Raw genomic sequence first — 20083 nt, 5'->3', positions numbered from 1 at the left:
AAATTTTATTGTTTTGTTTTTTGTTTTTGTTTGTTTTTGTTTGTTTTGTTTTGTTTTATCTTGTTTTTTTGTTGTTGTTGCTCTGTTCAATTGGTAAAAGGTGAAATGAAGAATGATAAGACTAAATGCGACTGAAAATCCAATTGACAAAGTTAAACTAAGGAACACATACAAAATAACAAAAGCAACAACCGATAATACGGCCTTAAAAAATACCAAATTGTACAAAACAAACTAATATCATGCGACATGAAAAGGAAATAAAGGTGAAATGACAAAATAAGGCTGGAGAACAAGAGAATCATAAAGTAAGTTTCCGACTTTTGAGATATGTATATAAATACATTTGACCTTGCCGCTTCAAGTCTTTTAATACCATTTAAAAATGAACCTTGGTGAACAAAACACCTCTCTAAACCGAATCAATTCAAGTCCATAAGGGGTCCGATTTAGACAGGTTTCATTAAACATAAATTAGTAATCATCCAATACTATACCATATTAGTAGATTAAACATACATACATGTAACATCTAATGGAAATACGTATCCGATTCAAGAACTATTTTAAGTGCTTCTGGCAACAAATATTTAAAGATGTCGAACGTTTTGGAGTAATCCATTACACTGGATTTGAATTTCGGGAAGTTTTCGGGGAGGTTTTACCAATTAATACAGTCGATTGTAATAAGACATCTTAAGAATGGTTCTTTGTTAAAACCAGGCAGGGAGTGATTCATCATATCTCAAGACAATCAATGAAACTGTTCAAATATATTTTTACGTCCTAAAACAGTTTTTCATATGTTGATTTCCTCGGATCTGCCATATATTTTGTGATAGTTTTTGACTGTTTTAGTATAAAAATTCTGACGGTAAATTTTTCCATACTTTTCTGTGGTAGAATGTAACCTAATTTTAAAAGTTAATACTTTCATTTGCACTTTAATATTTTTTTTTACAGTTTCTATGTGGTCTAATGAAGGATTTCCAACAAAACAATATTTGGGATTAAGAAATGCTTGAATCACTAATCATAAGGTTCTGCTTGGTTTAAGACAGATCTGTACTTTGCCTATTTGTTTGTAGCAAGGCATCTGAACACCTGTTAAGGGCTAACATATGCAATAAGCGTCATATTAAACATCGAATAATATCTTAATATGGTATTTATATGATCCTTGAAGTATCTTTACATGTTGGTTAAAGCATGAAAATGTTGGTCAACAAAGAAGAATTATTTTGATACGATTTTGTGTACGAAACAATGGCCATTGGAAAGCCTGATAGATTATCATCAATTATCATCAATATTAACATTCCAAAATCAATCACACCTATTGTTTGAATGAAATACCAAATAAAGCAACGTGTCTACTACGAGAATAGAACTCTATCTGAAAACCTTATTATATAACTATTTATATTTTGATTTTCATATTCGAGACAGTGAACGTTTTAAAGATATTAAGATTGAAAAGAATCGAAATAAAGGACATGTGAAAACTGAACAAAGAGACAGGTGTATTAAGTGTTTATACCCCAAAACAATAACAACACCAAAAAAACCCGTAATCACATTTTATTAAACCATTGTAAGAGATATGGTTGTCGTATTATTGGCTAAGTGGAAAAACGTGATCCAATTGATAAAGGACATTGTCGCGGGTAGGTTTGCTCTGAAATTGATTAGTATTTAGAGTTTCATAGTTTTCGTGATTATTTGACTTTGAACTGTCAGATTCTCTGTGGCCTATACCAGAACAACAGTTAGATCTATGCTTTTTTGCTCTTGAGTCCAGCTTAATTGAGCGGCTTAACAACATCTTCTCCATACTCAGACCCGTAAGCAAAGACTTTCCTGAAAATTAATAATAAAGATTTTGATTCACTGATCATATTCTTAATTCTACATACAATTGCTATATATATTTGCTAGATTAAAGCTCGATAGAAAACACATTTATTAAGCCTTTGTAATTTTACAAAACATTCACTTCGAATGCAACTCTTATAATACATTAAACAAGTTCTGGACGAAGTGAATCGCTTTAGACCTATTCATTTGAACATGTTGGTAAGAAAAGATACCATGTTTTTTGCGTGTATAGATTTTCAAAGCGTCGTTTTAACGTTTGTCTATTTTTTTTAAAAAACGGTTAGATACTTTAAATTAATTAAACCCATATCACTTAAGTGTCAATCCCTGTAAGAATCAGGCAGTGGATGAAACATGGTATGAAAACAAACCATAATTTTGAAAGTGTAATTTGACTATTTGTACCATCAGAATCAAGGAAAACAGACAAGATTTCTTATATCATGCTGGACAATTCAGTTACAATTTCATTGAAATACACTGAAAATGAACATTTCAAGGGCAGATAATCTGTCAAAAATCTAATTTTTCTAAGATTCTATTAAAATTTCTTCACACAGCCAGTGATGGAGAGATAAAATAATGTTTTTTTTTTTCAAATAGAGAACGTATCCTTGAGTGATTACATTGTCAGATCGGTGAGATTTTGACTTGCGTGTTTTTGATTTTTCCCATTTTGCCTGAATCTTACAAACACTTACATTTAAACAATTAAACAAGCGGTCAGAAACAAAGCATTGAATATACAATTGGATAACCCTACCAGAAGGACATTTGTATTGTTTAAATATTCCCAAATGAGGTAAAATGATTTTTAAACAACCTTAGTGGCGTTTAAGACTTTATCAGAAATTATAAGCTTTTACATTATGCTTTATGGTATGGGTTTTGCCAATGATTGAATACCGAAGGGTGCCCTGTAGACGTTTTATTGTTTGTTGCTTGGTATATGATGGATAACTGTCTCATTGACAATCATACCACATCTCCTATTTTTATAATAGTTGAAACTGTGATTATATTTTTAGTATTGTAGTTCGCACTAAGTTTCAAAGGCATATATCAAATTTAAGATACATATATCTAGAATGAAAGGTCAAAGAGACAACAACCCAAACGTGGTGAAAGTTTACAGACACTTCGACTAATTCTCATTTTGAGTATTTTACTGTTCTATTTTGTCACAAAAACGTCATGCATTTGTCTTGCTTTTGATATCTATACTAATAGGTTCCTGTCTTACCGGTGTCGATAAATAATTTTTGAACATTTTCTCCCGATTTTGCAGAAACTTCCAAAAAATAAGCTCCAATATCTATCGCGAACTCTTTTGCTTCCTGGAGAAAACAAACACAAATCATGTTGAAATACTTAAGATTTCATTAATTTCCAAATTGAACAGAAAACTGTTTGTTTTTTCGTTAGTTTGATATTGTGTTTTTAATTGTTTTTTTCGTTCAACACTGGTCAACTTTTAGTTTTGAATGGTAGCTAAATAAAATGGAAAACAGACAAACACAACAAAGAACATAAAGCAACCAAAATGATACTTACAAAGTAATAAAAGTAAATGAAGAAGAACTCGGACTCCACTAAAAACTGGGAGCATGGACCAGGTGCACAGGTGCGGTAACGTTCTCTGCTTTTCTTGAAACATCCGCCGAGTTGCTCATAAAAAGTCAAGTTAATTGTAGACGAAAGAGGAAAGTTAAGCTATTGACATGTTGCACTAGTACTCAAGGAAACCAAGGTTATAGCGGTAATCAAAGAATGTAATCCAGGGACATAGACCAGACATGGAAAACAGACATACACAACAAAGAACATAAAGTAACTAAAATCATACATACAAAGTAACAAAAGCAAATGAGCAACTCGGACCACTAAAAACTGGGAGCATGGACCAGGTGCACCGGTAGGGTAAGCGTCCTCTGCTTTGAACAAATCAGGAAAAAGCTCCGTAAATAGTCAAAAGAAGCAAAGTTCAAGGCCAAAACCGAAAAGTTGAAAATAACCAAATTGTCCTGACAGGTACAGGCATTTCCGCTGGAAATGGTGTGTTAAACCAGGTTTAATAGCACGTGAAGCCTCAGGCTTTCATTCCAGTTAACTGTTGCTGTTTTCTTCCAATACTAACAGTACAAGATAAACAACGGTTAAATCAGTAATCAAAACAGATGAGATATTGATAATGTTAAAATGTCTTGTCTACAATTAGAGCATACCGTTAACGGAACTTCTCTGTTATATTGAAGATCAGATTTGTTACCCAGTATTGCCAACTGCATTTCTGTTGGCCCATTTTCTTTTAGATAATTTGTCCAGAATTTTAAATTTTTAAAGGATTCCTAAAAAAAACATAGTTTAACTATTATTTTTATTTTTTAAAACATGACTTTTAGTGCTTTTTGTCAATTAAATAAAACGAACAATTAAAAATATCCCAAAGTAATTAGTCATGGGTGTTAAATATAAATTATAATATAGATTTTTAAAATAAGGTATTTATTGATAATTCATTGATTACCCGATCGTTTCACTGGTTCTCGGCTAAAGATATCAATGCATTATAGTTTTTTTTCTGTTTTGTTTTTGTTTTGTTTTGGTTTGGTATTTTCTTCTTTGCAACATAATGTATCTGTATGCTTTTTATTTTTGTTTTGAAGTGTGGTCCCTTTGTTTTTACTATCAATATGTTTAATCTTCACCTACTTGATTTGATATATCATATACAACAAAAGCCACTCTGGAACCACGAAGATACATTGGAATTAGACTTCTATATCTCTCTTGTCCTGCTGTATCCCATATCTGAAAGATTATTTTCTTCCCATCGATCTCTATAGATTGTGCAAAAAAGCTAGCTGAAAATAGAAATTGATGGCATGTTTGCAATCAAATTTCACGTTTTACTGGATTAACAACTCATTACAACTGGTGTCTAAATCGCGTGTGTTGATTGTCCATGTTTTCTGTTTTGAGATTTGGCCATGAATCAAATTGTAATGTCCTTGAATTGCCTTACTGATGAATACCTCCGGTTTATTTGTTTGTTTCTTTTTTTTTTTTGTTGTTTTTTGTTTCCGATAACTGATTTTGTTCACACACGGGTTCTTCGAAAGTCAATTTCAATTTGACATTTTCCATTTAAATTTTAAGTACTTATCATTACAATATTTCAATAATAACTCGACACTTATGAGAATTACAGCTTTAAGACACAGTTTCTTTGCACGTGCGAAATTTTAAATGTCATGTTTGCTTTAACATAGAGTAATAAATATCATTTGGTATGAATGCAGGAAAACAAAAACAAAACAAAACACTACTTTGCTTTCGAAGGCAAGAATATCCACGAGGGAGGCCTAGCACTCCATCTGATACAAAGGAATGGTATCTACACCAGAGAAACCACAATTACCAAAAAGAGAACCATATCCCCACTCTGTTCAGAGAAATTAAACTGCGATGTTCAACGCAGTTCTTCTTTATCATAGATCCACATGTAACAATACTTACAAAGAAAGCAATGGTACTATACATCTGACAAAGGATTAATCATGTAAAAATAAATACCAAAGTATAGAGTTGGTGGGCTGAGATAATCCCCTTTGCACCCTTCCCCAACTTATCGACTCCAATATGATTTAAAAGTATCATATGTGTCAAAAAAAATCTTTTTTTGCTCTTTTTCACTTTTTACAACTCGTTGATGCAAAAATCAAAAATGTTTATTTTTTATACGTCAAGTTTCTACTAAAGTTAATTCACATATATAGGTGTCATTAGGAAGCCAAATGTCTCAGCTTTTTAATTGTGCCACGACAGTTACAATTTCATTTATGGTTATTGAATAATATGTAAAATATGTGCATTTTTTTCTAAATTACAAACATTATCGTCATACTACAATTGCTATCATTCGACGGACAAATAACCAATGATACAATGATAATGAACCTTCTACATATAAACAGAATCACAATGTAGCAAAATAATTAGAAAGATAATTAAGAAAATACACATAGTGGAGAAATTATGGGCCCTAATGCAACAAACGACATTGGAAGAATAAAATGACTTTTTACCTTCTGTAATGAAGGCCCAAATACTACAATGAAATTACGCTTGCTATAACTAATAACGGACCAACGTGCAACAAAACGTTTTCAATTGACACACTTTTATCTGTAACGGCTAAATCAAATCCCCTATGCAACAAACTTATTACAAAGGTTATATTATTATGCCTTATCTTCTTATAATTCCAGCAACTAATGAAATAGAAACGTTTCAATGGTAATGTATTTATTACATTTAATCATAGGACATCATCCAACAAAATATGTAGATACATGTATTATACCTGCTACTGTGCTTTTATATTTCTCCCTGAACTCATTCCTAGCAAATCTCTGAGCCAGTGAAGTCTTTCCGACACAATAATCTCCAACTATTACGGTTTTAACACGTTCCGATACGTCGTGTAGAACACGTTTTGATTTATCTTCCCCCATATTAGTTGTCGACATCAAGAAAATTCAAACAAGATTTCTTGCATACACAACCACACAAAGTCACTGTGACCATATAGCTATGCGCTTATTTTCACTTTGTAAAATTATATAAGCTACAAATACAAGCCTGTAAATATCGCTGAAATTATAATAAACATTTTGTAATGCAAATCTATTTAGGATGGTGATATTCTTCCTGGATTGTCAAACGTACACAAATTTATATGAATTGGTAATGTCATTCGTTGAATTGAGAGGGATATTTAATAAGATCGATTATAAATTATTATATCCGTAACTTAGAAGATAAGTGTGTGTGTTTGTGTGTAGTCGTGCGACGATTTAAAGAAGAGGTGAATACGAGGAAGTGAAATTTCATTGCGTAAATTATTGTGTGTAATTGATCATATTTTCCGGATCATTTCCGATGCAACCGTAACCCTGTGATGTGATCAGAAACGGACAGGGATTGAATAATTCGGTTTATAGGTCTGAGGGCTTTTTTGTTGCCGATATTAAATTAATTGCATTCAATGGCGATTTTGTTAATGCTGTTTATTCCTAAATATGCATTTACTTTAATCGTTTTATTAAAACATTAAGCAGTATGTTATCAGAAATCGTTAAGATTTCTGTAAAAGTAAAATCTAGACATTGCTTGTCAAAGTACTGTCAATCGTACTTTCAAGTAAAACATTTTGTAAATCCTACGAAACTGCTAAATATCTTAAGTTCGTATGGGGGGCTACAACTACCTTATATATTAAGCTATCAAGTTTGGAAAAAAATATGAGTCTTTACCCTTAAGAAATCAAGTTTCATGTCTTCATGTCATGTTATAAAATCTTGAGCATCTTTAATCATATAACTCTGGGATGAAAGTTGTTCATGTCATATTATACAACGTTGAGTATCTTTATTCATATGACTAACGGAAGAAAGTTTTTATGGTTAAATTTAGATGTTTTGAATATGATTGATTTCTGTATGAAAAATATGGTTATAAAGTTAAAAATTAAACATGCTTACATATTTTTAATTCATACAGGCATAGTATTCCATAAATAAAGCTTGTAGTAAGAAAGTTCACATCTGTTCAGATGACGTATTCATCAGCCAATCAGAATGCATCTGTCATGATTCAAATGAAAAACACAAGAGAATTCTGAAACAGTCATATGAACAGAAAGTAGAATGGAGTGCAGTTAGATCTTATATGCAGAGACTTATTGGAACAATTGATAGGTCTAATTTTAATTAGATTGCAATGTATATTAAGTAATTGTGCCTGTAAGTTCGACTGAATGTATTTGTCTAGAGCAATCAGGTTAGGTTATAATTTGAATTATGATTTGACATTATTTTGTATATTGCTGTTGAAACATACCTTCAAACCTTAAGTCACTTACATCTACTTATACTTACACAGCCAAATGTGCCACATATGATAACCATATGGTAATCATATGACAATTATATGATATTTAACATATTCTCATAAGTTAATTTTGACTTTAAAACATATGACAATCATATGTTTGGGAAAAACATATGATTATCATATGATAAATATGTGATCATATGTAAACCGAAACACATGATTATCATATGGTGCTCGATTTAAATGATAATCATATGATGCAAACCATACGATTCTCATGTGTGGCATATTTGCCTGTATACTCTAGCTCCTGCTTATTTAATCAACATTAATTAAGTACTTATTTTTTTTATATTAAACGCATTTACTGTAATGACTTTCAATAAGCTGAAAATTGTTATCTTTGATGAAAATATACACTTTTTGCTTTCTAAAAGTATTGAAATGAATATGTCAGTAGATTCGAATTGCAAAAACAAGTGAAAGACAGCCACTGTGTATTCCCTACCACATTAATATATACGTAGTAGGTTTAAAACTAATATGTTACGTATTCTGTAATTGGTTCCGACTATGAAAGAGTACTTTGCCTCTGCTTTCAATTTTATTTCAGAAATATTGCTATTTACAATGTATAAATAGCTACTGAAATATTGAAGTCAAAAGGATACAATTGGTTTTATCGATTATTAATGCATTAGTAGGCTTTAAGAAGTGCATTTAAAAGACATGATCCATTCTTAGCCCCAAACCGATCCATCGTATTGGCTACGACTTGTTTGCCGTTCTTGGAAAGTCATAACAATTTCACAAACATTAATATAAAGCGTTAACTAAACAACTATAATATTTATATTACACGTGTTTTGTCTATTCTTATTGTTTTGGCTCTACGATTCACTAAACGCTTACTTGATTGCAAAAAGCGAATAAAAACAATTCAACACTTCTTTTTTTTCTTTTTAAATTGACTACCTACCTTAAGGTCAGCCGACTTTTCTGTGAGTTTCCAGCGTTTCGTTTTCCTACTTCTTCTTTTAGTTATTCGTGTTGTGTGATGTGTTTGCTGAGTTATTCTGTTTGGTATTTGATCCTTTTAGGTTTCCGGATTGTTTTTATTCACTATCAGCATCTGAAAACAAATTGCTAATATAATATATTTCAGCATCTGAAATCAAATTGGTGATATAATATATTTCAGCACCTGAAAACAAATTGGTGGTATAATATATTTCATCATCTGAAAACAAATTGGTGATATAAAATATTTCAGGCCCCGTGCAGGTCCGGGTGTTAAAAGAATAGGCCTGCAGCAGCGCTAAGCTTGTCGTAAAAGGCGACTAAATAGTGCTCAGAACCCTAGCCGGGGGCTAGGGCGCTCTGCCCACAGAGCAACTGGGATGTGTGCCCCAGGTGGTGGAATGGGGTACCCCTGGCGTGTTACATGCTGGGGTTGTCAGGCTATAATACGGAAAACCTGACCGTAAAGCATAGTGGTGCACAGTGTTGGGAAAGATGCCACGTTCCTCGCACGTTAAAGAACCCTACTGTGGTATTCTCCCGGAGTAGGAACCATAGGGCTCCGCCACAGGAGGCTAAATTGCCCGACCCTACCCACCTCTCCCTATTTCCAGTGGCAATCAAAATTTGTCGACCCCATTGTCCTTGTGTCCCATCCCTTTTTCATTTCATCATCATTTCATGTTCATTTTATCATCAATTTCATGTTCATCGTCTGAATGTAGCTGAAATATTGCTGCGCGGATGTTAAACCCCAACAAACAAACAAACAAACATAAAATATTTAAGCACCTGAAAACAGATTGGTGATATAATATATTTCAGAACCTGAAAACAAATTGGTGGTATAATATATTTCAGCATCTGAACACATATTGGTGATATAACATATTTCAGAACCTGAAAACAAATTGGTGATATAATATATTTCAAATACCTATATAAAATCATGTGAATACTGCACACAGCGATATTCTGTTAAATTCTTTAATCAGCAGCATTATAACCAAATACATAGAATGTCCTATATACAAAACTAAATTAAGTATCAGTCTTTATAAAAATCAGAGAGGAGGTGATTCATGATTGTCAAAAACTCTCCGAATTCAATTTTGTTTCATATTCAGAAACAGTTACTGATCACATAACAAGCCATAGCTTTCCATTTGCGTGTTGCGTTTTTAAGATAAAAATTATAAAGATTGTACATGAATTGGCACTTTGCAAAAGTCATCGTTTTTTATTTTGTTTGATTTGGTAGGTTTTAGTGGGAGAAAACTATAATTTTCTCTAAAGTACAGATCTGAATACAGAAATAATAATTATGAATATGATGTTATTGAATCATATGCATTATTTTCAATTATTTAAAGTTGTTATCTAATTCAATAAAAAAACAAACCAAATCGATATTTAAATAGTATGTATGATCAACAGAAAGTTAATATCATTTTAACGATCGACAAATAGGTTACAAAAATTTTAAAATGATGAGTCCTATCTCGGGGTATGTAAATCATGATAGAAATGCTTATATGTACAAGTCTTGACGATAATTTTTCTTTAAAGTACTTGTAACACCGACATGCTATCGAACAACGTATGAATTGCGGAATGGAATGGAGCAGGATGAGAAGAAAAAATACATCCAGCTTGCAGATTTCATTTAGACTCAAACACAGATCTGTTATATATGATGTCAATCAATATAACATACAGAACAGAAATGAGAAATAATAAATACAGACATAAATACAGACACAGAGAGCAAAAGTGATAAATCTATCATAACATAGCAGATAACCTTTTAAACGCATCCAAATTGCTATGTGTGAGTAATCCACTTATTTTGATGCGATTGATATATTGAGATACTCATAGTAATACATTTTGGCGACCAGTTTAATTGTTCGTTGCTTGAAATTTGGTGAATGATCCTATTGGCAATCATACCACATATCCTTATTTATATTTACACAAATAAAAAACACATGGTATTCGTCGCCTATATTCTCGTCGCAAAAAGAGCCTAACCTATCAGGTTTTGGAATGTTATACCACCCTTCTTTTTTATATAGAAAAGTAGCGATTCAAATCCTGTTACACTTGGTCATTTGACATTATATTTTTCAAACCGGAAGCATGTCTTGAAAGGTAAATATAATTCGCCTTCGTATCAACCAAACATATAACTATACCGAGATTACATAAAGTGATCTTGCAAAACTTTCCTTATAAAGTCAACATAAAAAAATAGAAATTGATTGAGTTACTACTAAAATAAAGGCTATTTGGGATGATGGCTATTTGGAATGATGGTTATTTGGAATGCAAAACCATTTAGTATGTCTATTAGTTTTGTTGTTGATTTTTTTTCTCCGTCGATTTCAAGGGTAGGTCAAGATTCACAGTGAGGAACATGCTTTGGAAATAGTTATCGAATCGTGGGTTATTCATACAATCAATGTAAACGTGTCTACTTTTCGCTATGTTGGTGTCAGACGTAGAAAAGCTAAAAATGAGTACCCACGAAATTAAAAGACTTTGAATCACTTTCAGCGTTTTTCCAAAGCCGAAAAACAAATATATACCTAAAATGTTCAGTTGACAGAATGCGGAAGAATTAACAGTCGTGAAAATTCGTATGTCGACGGCATTTGGTTGTGTTTGTGTTGTTAGTCCTCGGGTACACATACTAATTTGATTTACTAGTACATGTTTTGTAGAAAATGCTTTAATTCTTAGTACGTTCTTAAAACTAATTTTAATTGTTCAGAACAAGATCTAACGATTTTATCAACTCTTCTGCACTTCATCTAAAAACTTTAATCTATGATATTTTCTCGTTCACTCAAAGATAATCAAATTTATAGAAACATATCATTGATGATTTCCTGCATTCTTTCTAATGAGTTGAGCCCAGGATTAAAAATCAATCTAGAATGTATGCTTCTTTCTCAGACGATTTGAAACTTCCAAATCCTAATAACAGGTCAATATACATTAAGCATGGAAAAAGAAGAATAGTTAAGAGATTGTGTACATATCTATTACGCCCGAAACCATCAAGAATGATGAATGCTCAGTGATAACACTCAGTCATATTTGTCTTATCTTTATATATTAAAGTCCTTACTAAAAACCGATTGAGTTAAACCCGTTGCCCGATCCTTTAAAACGTCAACATTACGATGTAAATGATATTGTTATCTCCAGTTCATTCATCTTTTACATTTTAAACATCACAATTTAATTTTTTTTACATATGTAAAATGTTATAAACATCAAAAAGCGAAAATAGGACGAAAAACGAAGTCCAACTAAAGTACTCAATGAGGTAGACCTATGGTAAGGGGCATAAGTCCAGTGAAATCAGTGGTATGTTTGTACCACATTCAATTTCACCAAAGTCTATCAAGCTTTCATTTAAAACAGAATGAAATCAGTCAAAATTACCCGAGATTAATGTATAATGATGAATACACGCGTTCCAATGATTTGCAAGTATTGTGTCCCTTACCCTAGTTCTACCTCCTTAATGTAGAAATAAGCGGTTACCTTAGCAAATGATTTTCTGATAAACTTGTCATTCAATCATATGAAAATCAAAGGCAAATCAATGAAACAAGGATTCGGACGTTAATCAAAAAGGACACAATCCAACGACTAGACAATGTAGACACACAATACAAAGAATGTGGTATAACCACAATAATAAGGACAAAGACACGTAAGTAAACTAGCGAATAGTACTCCACTGAAAACTGGGAGTGCAGCAGATGCAACAGAAGGGTAAGCGTCCTCTACTAGCCTGGAATGGAATTACAGTAGATGCAGGAAGTGGTCAAGTTATTGGCTTCAACAGGTCTCTTACATTAACTCCAGCTGCTGGTATTCCACAAATCAGTCAGATTTCCATCGTTGCAGAAATTACTTCGGCTGAATGGATTTCAAGAGTAATCAAGGGAACCAAGATTATAGCGGAAATCAAAAGAATGTAATCCAGGGACAAATACCAGACATGGAAAACAGACAAACTCAACAATGAACATAAAGTTATTAAAATAATACATACAAAGTAACAAAAGTAATGAGCAACTCAGACTCCACTAAAAACTAGGATGATGGAACAGGTGCACCAGAAGGGTAGGCGTCCTCAAATTGCAAATAGAATGACACGTCTGAGTAAGACTATTGGTCAGTAAAATCATAAATAAGTATGTGTGCAATATTATAACTGTATTCAAATGCACAATAGAAAATTCATGTATTTCAAAATCTCATTTATGCATTTTTGTTACAAACACAAGTGAATCATAATTTTACCAATTACCAGTATTACAATTTCACATTATTTTATATTCGCTTCACTTATAAGACAGTGGATTGGCTGAACACTTTAACGAACCAGAATGGATATAAAGGTATAAATGCAGGTATAGACAAATGCCGATTTAGAGAAGATAGAAGAATCATTAGAATGTATAATACTTGGGTTGTTTTAATTTGTTTCCCAGCGATTTGCTGTAGAACAATAGAATGCGTGGAAATATTTTTTTCTGTGGAGAAACAAAAAGTAGTCGTTGGTGAATCGCATTTCCAATCAGTCCATGTACGATCGGTAATAGAATGCAGTACACATTGTAACAGGGATGTTAAATGCCTATATGGAACTTTTACCCAACAGAGTGGATGGTGTCGACTGTATTCCTGCTTAAATCCTTCAGTGATTTTTTCTTCTGATGGTTTAGTGCTCAGGAAAATTATTCTAACACGCAGTATGTATACAAATATTAAATTGGCGATACGTTCAGTGGTATCATATATAAATGTATAAGACTTGGTAAGTGCATTTATATACATATGAGTAATGTTAATGTGGTGGTGGCGATCTTTATCACAGCAAAAAACTAAAAAAAAAATATCAGCGTCATTTACAAATAATACAACAATAAATCTATCACACACTTTTCTGTACTGAAAAACATGCTGAAAAAAACTAATGTTTTCTGAATATGTTAATTTTTGGCTTCCAGATAGCAAAATGTCTGCGTTAAGTGATAAGTACCACAGAGTTTGTCTTTGGACTACATATAAAGAAATATGAAATAGGTAGTTGTGAACATCTTCAATGTTAGTTCCACGTCTTCATAGCGGATCTGTGATGATATTTACTCGGGACAGGTCTTAATAGAAAAGATACAGAATATCTTAATTCGGTTGTCAGTATATTTAGCTTTCTAGACCCGTATGAAAAATGTTTTGGTACAATGGATCGATCTTTATTCCTGGTTAAAACTGACTCAAATTTGGATACTGAATCAATCTCTCTTATTTGTAATGTCGAGATTGATCCATAATAGTTGAAAGATTCCCTTGTAGCAGAAGTCTACATTACGACAATGAAATGTCCTCTCCGTTTCGCAGTGGATAGTTCGAAATAGATTGTACCTTAGGTGGAATAATATTACACAAATATTTAGGAGCATGCTTTCGTTCGATATTAAGGGGCATTTGTAATTCTCTACATTTTCGACGTTCTTCTATGAGTCAATGCTACATCAGTTTTCAAAGACCCCGATTTAGCAAAAACATTGTCAACTATACGTGACAAATATGTTGTCGTACCAGCAGACAAAGCCCACAACAACATTGTTTTTTATCTGCAAAACGTTTTACATCCTATGTTTATTATCAGAGGTAGACGTAGAAAATAATAGCTGTGATAAGACTTATACTGTTACCACACTCTCCAAAGAAGACCATAAATCTGTGCTATCCTTTTTGGTCTATCTACCAAGGACGATGATTGTGATTAACCGTCTATATACTGGATTCCTAAACTACACAAGAATCCATACAAACAACATTACATAGCTGGATCTCCGGAATGTACCACCAAACCACTTTTAAGACTTTTAACTTCTATACTCACAGCTGTCAAAGAGGGTCTGCAGTCCTACCACAATACTTTTTAATCCCGGAGTGTATCATTTCGATGTAGATCCTAAAAAATTCGAAACATCTTTTGGAGACAATCAATTCAAGATTATTATCAGAATATGATATCATTAAAACATATGATTTTTCAACACTGTGTAATTATATTCCCCATACTCAGTTAAAATCCCAACTTAAAAACATTATACATAGTTGTTTTTCCAAAAAAGATGGTACACCTAGATACAAATATATAGTTCTTGGTAGAGATTCCTCATACTTTGTAGGAAATAATTTCAAATCATCTTCCAAATATACAGAAGAAGATGTTTACAAAATGCTGGAATTTGTAATCGACAACATATTTGTCAAGTATGGTGGACGCGTTTTTCAACAAACGGTCGACATTCCAATGGGAACAAATTGTGCTCCTCTACGTGCTGACCTTTTCCTTCACTCTTATGAGGCTGACTTTATAGCTGGTCTGATCTGGAAGAAAGAATATCGTATAGCTAGATCCTGTAATCTCAGTTTCCGCTATATAGATGACGTATTATTTTCAAATAATTCTAATATTGGGGATTTGATACATTGCATCTACCCCAAAGAACTTGAGATAAAGGATACTACAGACACTGTGATGTCAGCCTCATATCTTGACCTACACTTAGACATTGATAATAAAGGAAAACTATTTACCAAACTTTATGATAAACATAATGATTTTTCATTCAGAATTGTCAATTTTCCTTTCATCTATGGCAACATCCCTTCAGCACCTGCTTATGGAGTGTTCATATAACAACTCATACGTTATGCTAGAGCTTGCCGAAACTACACAGAATTTTTTGTATCGCGCTAGAATTCTAACAAATAGGCTTCTGGAACAGGGTTATGTTGCTACAAGTTTTATGGTCGTCATCATGAACTCGTGGATCGGTACGGTGTATCCATATGCGCCATGAAAACTGATTTGTTCAACGTCTCATAGTTTTCCTTTCCTCTTTCGTCTGCCACGGACTTGACTTTTATATGAACAACCGGTGGGTATTTCTAGAAAAGCAGAGGCCGCTTACCCTACCGGTGCACCTGGTCCATGCTCCCAGTTTTTAATGATGTCCGAGTTGCTCATTTGCTTTTGTTATTTTGTATGTATTATTTTAGTTATTTTATGTTTTTCGTTGTGTATGTCTGTTTTCCATATCTGGTCTTTGTCCCTGGATTACATTCTTTTGATTACTAGGTGTTGATGATGAATTTTAGATTGTAATTTCAACTCTATTTACAGAAAATATAAACATCGGTATTTCGATATTAGTGAATAGCATAATCTCAGTTTTTTTCTGCATTTAAAGTCATGAGCTGTTTTTTACCCATTTATTCAACTCATTTAAATCACGACTAATGACCGTTGTTATTTGCTCACTACCGTAATTAGAGTAGTTAAATGATATGTCAACTTCTGTAAAAAAAGCCGCACAAAGAGCTAAGATTATCAGCTATAGTGATAATGAAAGCATCAAATAAGAGAGGTCCAAGTACTGAACCTTGAGGCACACCTAATGAGAGATTGCTTTCTGACGAGGCTGATGAACTAAAAACGACGTTTTATTTCCTATCATTCAGATAGCTTTGTAACCATTTCAGAATATCTTCTCGAATTACATAAGATTTTAATTTATACATTAATTCTTTGTGCTATCCTTTGTTGAAAGCCGTTTAAAAAAGAAAACAAAGCTGTTTATATCTGTTTTCTCTGAAGTATTAAAAATGTAGTTATTCATTTCTACCAACTGATGAACGGTGGAATGTTTCGGCTTAAACTCAGACTGATAGCTATAAATTAACTTGTTTTCACGAAAGTGGTTATAAATATTTTTAAACACAATTCATTCCATTATTTTACTAACAGGGCTAATTAATGAAATAGGTCTGTAGTTAGACGGTAACGAGAAATCACCCTTTTGAAATATGAGTATCTCATTAGCCATCTTACAGCTAGATGGAAATTTGCAGAGCTCTAATGATTTGTTAAAAATAATTTTTCAAGGGGGTTGCAATTTTTTCAAGACACGATTTAAACATTTTGTGACTAATAATACCGATGCTTTGTTAGGTTTTAGAGATAGGATAATGTCGTTAACTTCTTGCTCTTCAATCCTGATATAAAAAATATAATTATCTTTTATATTGTTCTGCTGACGAAGTCTGGCAACAAATGACTTTCGTCATCCATTAATAAAATAGTACAAAAAATCAGAAGCGTACATTTCGTTTCATCTGAATATGTCATTTCATTTAAAGAGGTAGGTCTAGGGTAAGGGACATAACTCATGAAATCAATGATATATTTGTACATTTGTATCATATTCAATTTCACCAAAGCCTCTCAAGCTTTCATTTGAAACATAATAGAATGAATCTAAGTTAATTAGATGCGTACATAAGATTGATGTAAAATGCTGAATACAAAAGTTCCAATGATTTTTAGGAATGGTGTCCCTTACCCTAGGTCTACCTCCTTAAATTGAAATCATTTATTATATCATGTACTGGGAGGGTGTTATTAGTAGCTTTTCCTGATTTCAGTAGCATTTTCATTATTTTCCAATAGGTTTTGTAATTTCCTGCATTTTCCACAATGAAATTGTCAAGATTACTTTCAAATTGCTCTTTTGCTATTTCCTTCATATTAATAATTTTATTTCATTATATTTATTAGGGTAAGCGTCCTCTGCTTTTCTAGAAAAACACGCCACTTTGATCATAAAAAGTCAAGTCAGGGGAAGACAAGAGAGGGAGTGAAAACAATGACAAGTTGAACAAATCGGTTCTCAAAGTACTATAGTAATATTTGTAAGCACTACTTGCCAGGTCTGTATTGAAGACATATACTTTTATGTTTACCCGATATACACTATAATCATTTATAATAGGTGACCAGAAAATATTTGTACCAGCCTTAAGTAGCTCAATAAAAGAAGGTTTATTGTCTTTCAAAGTAAAAGCATGCAACAAAGTAATAATTGGGTTTTGGAGCTTTGACCACTATGAGTTTTGGATAAGTTTTGGAGTAAAGAATGGCATGGAGTCAATGATAATGTATAAGACAAATACTGGAAATTCAATAGCCAAGCACCCATACCTTTTTGATGACTGTGCTTCTTTCAAAAACTATTGGATAACCTGGAATGGAATTACAGTAGATGCAGGAAGTGGTCAAGTAATAGGCGTCAACAGGTCTCTTACATTAACTCCAGCTGCTGGTATTCCACAAATCAGTCAGATTTCCCTCGTTGCAGAAATTACTTCAGCTGAATGGATTTTCCAGATTGATCAGGTAAATAAAACGAGTAATCAAGGTAACCAAAATTATAGAGATAGTCAAAAGAATGTAATCCGGGGACAAAGACCAGACATGGAAAACAGACAAACACAACAAAGAACATGAAGTAACTAAAATCATACATACAAAGTAACAAAAGCAAATGAGCAACTCGGACTCCACTAAAAACTAGGAGCATGAACCAGATGCACCGGTAGGGTAAGCGTCCTATGCTTTTCAAGAAACACCCGCTCATAAATAGTCAAGTCCGGGGTAGAATAACAATTACAAACAACCAGAAAGGGGGGACATCTTCAACAAACTAGGATTTAAAGGGCGAGTAATCATTTTATTCCTATCGAGTATATCCAATTTCTTGTCTCCTTTTTTGTAATTGCAGGCAGCTGATTGTAAATAGAACAATATAGTGACATAGATATAACCGATTGTGTAATAGATTAGTTAGCCTAAACAAAACATAGTCTGTAAGAAGGTAGATAAACCGTTTTCAAAATGGAAGCAATATCGACAGAACCCTGGTGGAACAGTTTTTTTTGTGTGTGTGTAACTTTTGCTTTCAATCTGTGCTATTTTGATTTTTCGTTGGTTTATAACAAGATTTAAACATAACCCAAATCCTGGTTACATATCAGAAAAACGGTGTCTACATATACATGTGTTACGGTTTACACACTAGTGCTCAATTATCGTCATACTACTGTTCTGGTCACTCAAAGGAGGCTATCAAGTTTCACATACTGAAAACGAATTATTTTTCACGGTTGCTTATTTTCGCGGATTCTGTAAAGTTGATATTTTCATGGGTATCTATTTTCGGAGTTAAAAAAAATTATTAGCGTCTCAAAGTGTTTAAAATCAATTTCGTATGTTTTTTCTTTCCCACTTACTATTAACGAAAATTAACATTTTTTATATATTTATTAGATTAATGTAAAGCCTTTCTTTGTTATTTGTTTGTTAACGTGTGTGTGTGTTTCACTAATATATATAAATGAAGCACCCTCATTTGTTTTTCAGAAATTGCTGCTATAAAAAAAACTAAAGTTTATATGTTTATATGGCATAAATAAAAGAAATCAAAATAGTAGTTGCGAATCATTTTTGCATAAGATGTAATAATTTTAAAAAACGTCCAGAATGAAAAATGGGTTAAGTGTAAACGTTGTAATGTACAAAAAAACGTGTAGATATGTCCGATATTCAATATATCGTTTTAATATCAAAATCAAGCAATATTTGTAAAGGTAACAAATCACGAATAGCTTTTAAGGGCAAGGGACATAACTCATGAAGTCAATGATATGTTTGTATCGTATTCAATTTCACCAAAGCGTATCAAACTTTCATTTGACACAGAATGAAATCAATCCAATTCACTTTGATGCTTACATGACATTGATGTAAAATTGCTGAATTCAAACGTTCCAATGATTTGTAAGGGTTGTATCCCTTACCCTAGGTCTACCTCATTAAATTATTTCATGTAAAGACAACTGTTACACGATAACCAATTATCAATTACCTAGAGTATATTTGAATAAATACGGATAAAATTGTCACATCAATAATGCTATCCTATAAGGCCAATACAAGAATCTGCAAGGTCAATTCGGATTTTCCCCGTATTGGCCCGGGCTTATTAGCATATTCGAGTACCTCTAGAGGCTTAATATGTAACATGATTGACCTTTCATCTCGCCCTTTATAAGCTGCATATAAAAAAATATGTAACAGTAGACCTTTAGGGTGACTTCGGAGGTTACAAATGTCTTCATGGCAACATGCAATGAAACCTTGCTCTAAAGACAAGCATAAGTAGAGAAAATCTTTATACATACTACATAGTGTACATTTTTATTTTAAAACGAGTTTCAGCAGTTTACGGTACATAAAATAACAGTCAAAGCCTGTAGTAATTAATAAAGGTTTCATTAATTATGATTAGCCTAGGACCTGTAACTCAGACAAATAAGAAAAACACTACGTAACTAGTGATTAAAC

General features: G+C 32.6%; 1 protein-coding gene and 2 long non-coding RNA genes across 4 annotated transcripts; 2 read left to right on the top strand and 1 right to left on the bottom strand.

The window, feature by feature from the left end:
* Positions 1-1565: 1565 nt before the first annotated feature.
* On the bottom strand, positions 1566-7511 carry LOC148600184 (uncharacterized). 2 transcript variants are annotated; one of them, XM_088559360.1, is made up of 6 exons: positions 7425-7511; positions 6245-6534; positions 4591-4742; positions 4104-4226; positions 3122-3215; positions 1566-1860 (listed from the first exon to the last, which is right to left on the bottom strand). In XM_088559360.1, exons 2-6 carry the CDS (start codon positions 6408-6410, stop codon positions 1616-1618), a joined length of 780 nt encoding a protein of 259 aa, XP_088415486.1. In that variant the 5' UTR covers positions 6411-6534; positions 7425-7511; the 3' UTR covers positions 1566-1615. The 2 variants fall into 2 exon arrangements, with proteins under 2 accessions (XP_088415486.1, XP_088415485.1); XM_088559359.1 differs by lacking the exon at positions 7425-7511 and having other exon boundaries at positions 6245-6930.
* LOC148600183 (uncharacterized) lies at positions 6525-8725 on the top strand. The gene is made up of 2 exons (XR_015918171.1): positions 6525-6627; positions 7444-8725. It is a non-coding gene; the product is annotated as an uncharacterized LOC148600183 (long non-coding RNA).
* An 8954-nt stretch (positions 8726-17679) lies between these two features.
* On the top strand, positions 17680-19013 carry LOC148600182 (uncharacterized). Its single transcript, XR_015918132.1, has 2 exons — positions 17680-18076; positions 18462-19013. It is a non-coding gene; the product is annotated as an uncharacterized LOC148600182 (long non-coding RNA).
* The last annotated feature ends 1070 nt before the right edge of the window (positions 19014-20083 follow it).

The sequence above is a fragment of the Perna viridis genome, chromosome 13, assembly GCF_037379345.1.
Source record: "Perna viridis isolate PV_CMFRI_1.1 ecotype Kerala chromosome 13, ASM3737934v1, whole genome shotgun sequence".
Taxonomy (NCBI): domain Eukaryota; kingdom Metazoa; phylum Mollusca; class Bivalvia; order Mytilida; family Mytilidae; genus Perna; species Perna viridis.
Note: the sequence above shows the minus strand (reverse complement) of the source record. Positions and strands in the feature narration are given on the sequence as shown.

Excerpts from the sequence above, each read along its gene's own strand:
- LOC148600184 (XM_088559360.1), bottom strand. The coding sequence starts at position 6,410 with ATGTCGACAACTAATATGGGGGAAGATAAATCAAAACGTGTTCTACAC. Across the intron at positions 4,743-6,244 it reads ATATAAAAGCACAGTAGCAG|CTAGCTTTTTTGCACAATCT; the intron begins GTATAATACATG and ends TTCTATTTTCAG. Across the intron at positions 3,216-4,103 it reads ACAGAGAAGTTCCGTTAACG|GAAGCAAAAGAGTTCGCGAT; the intron begins GTATGCTCTAAT and ends TGTTTTCTCCAG.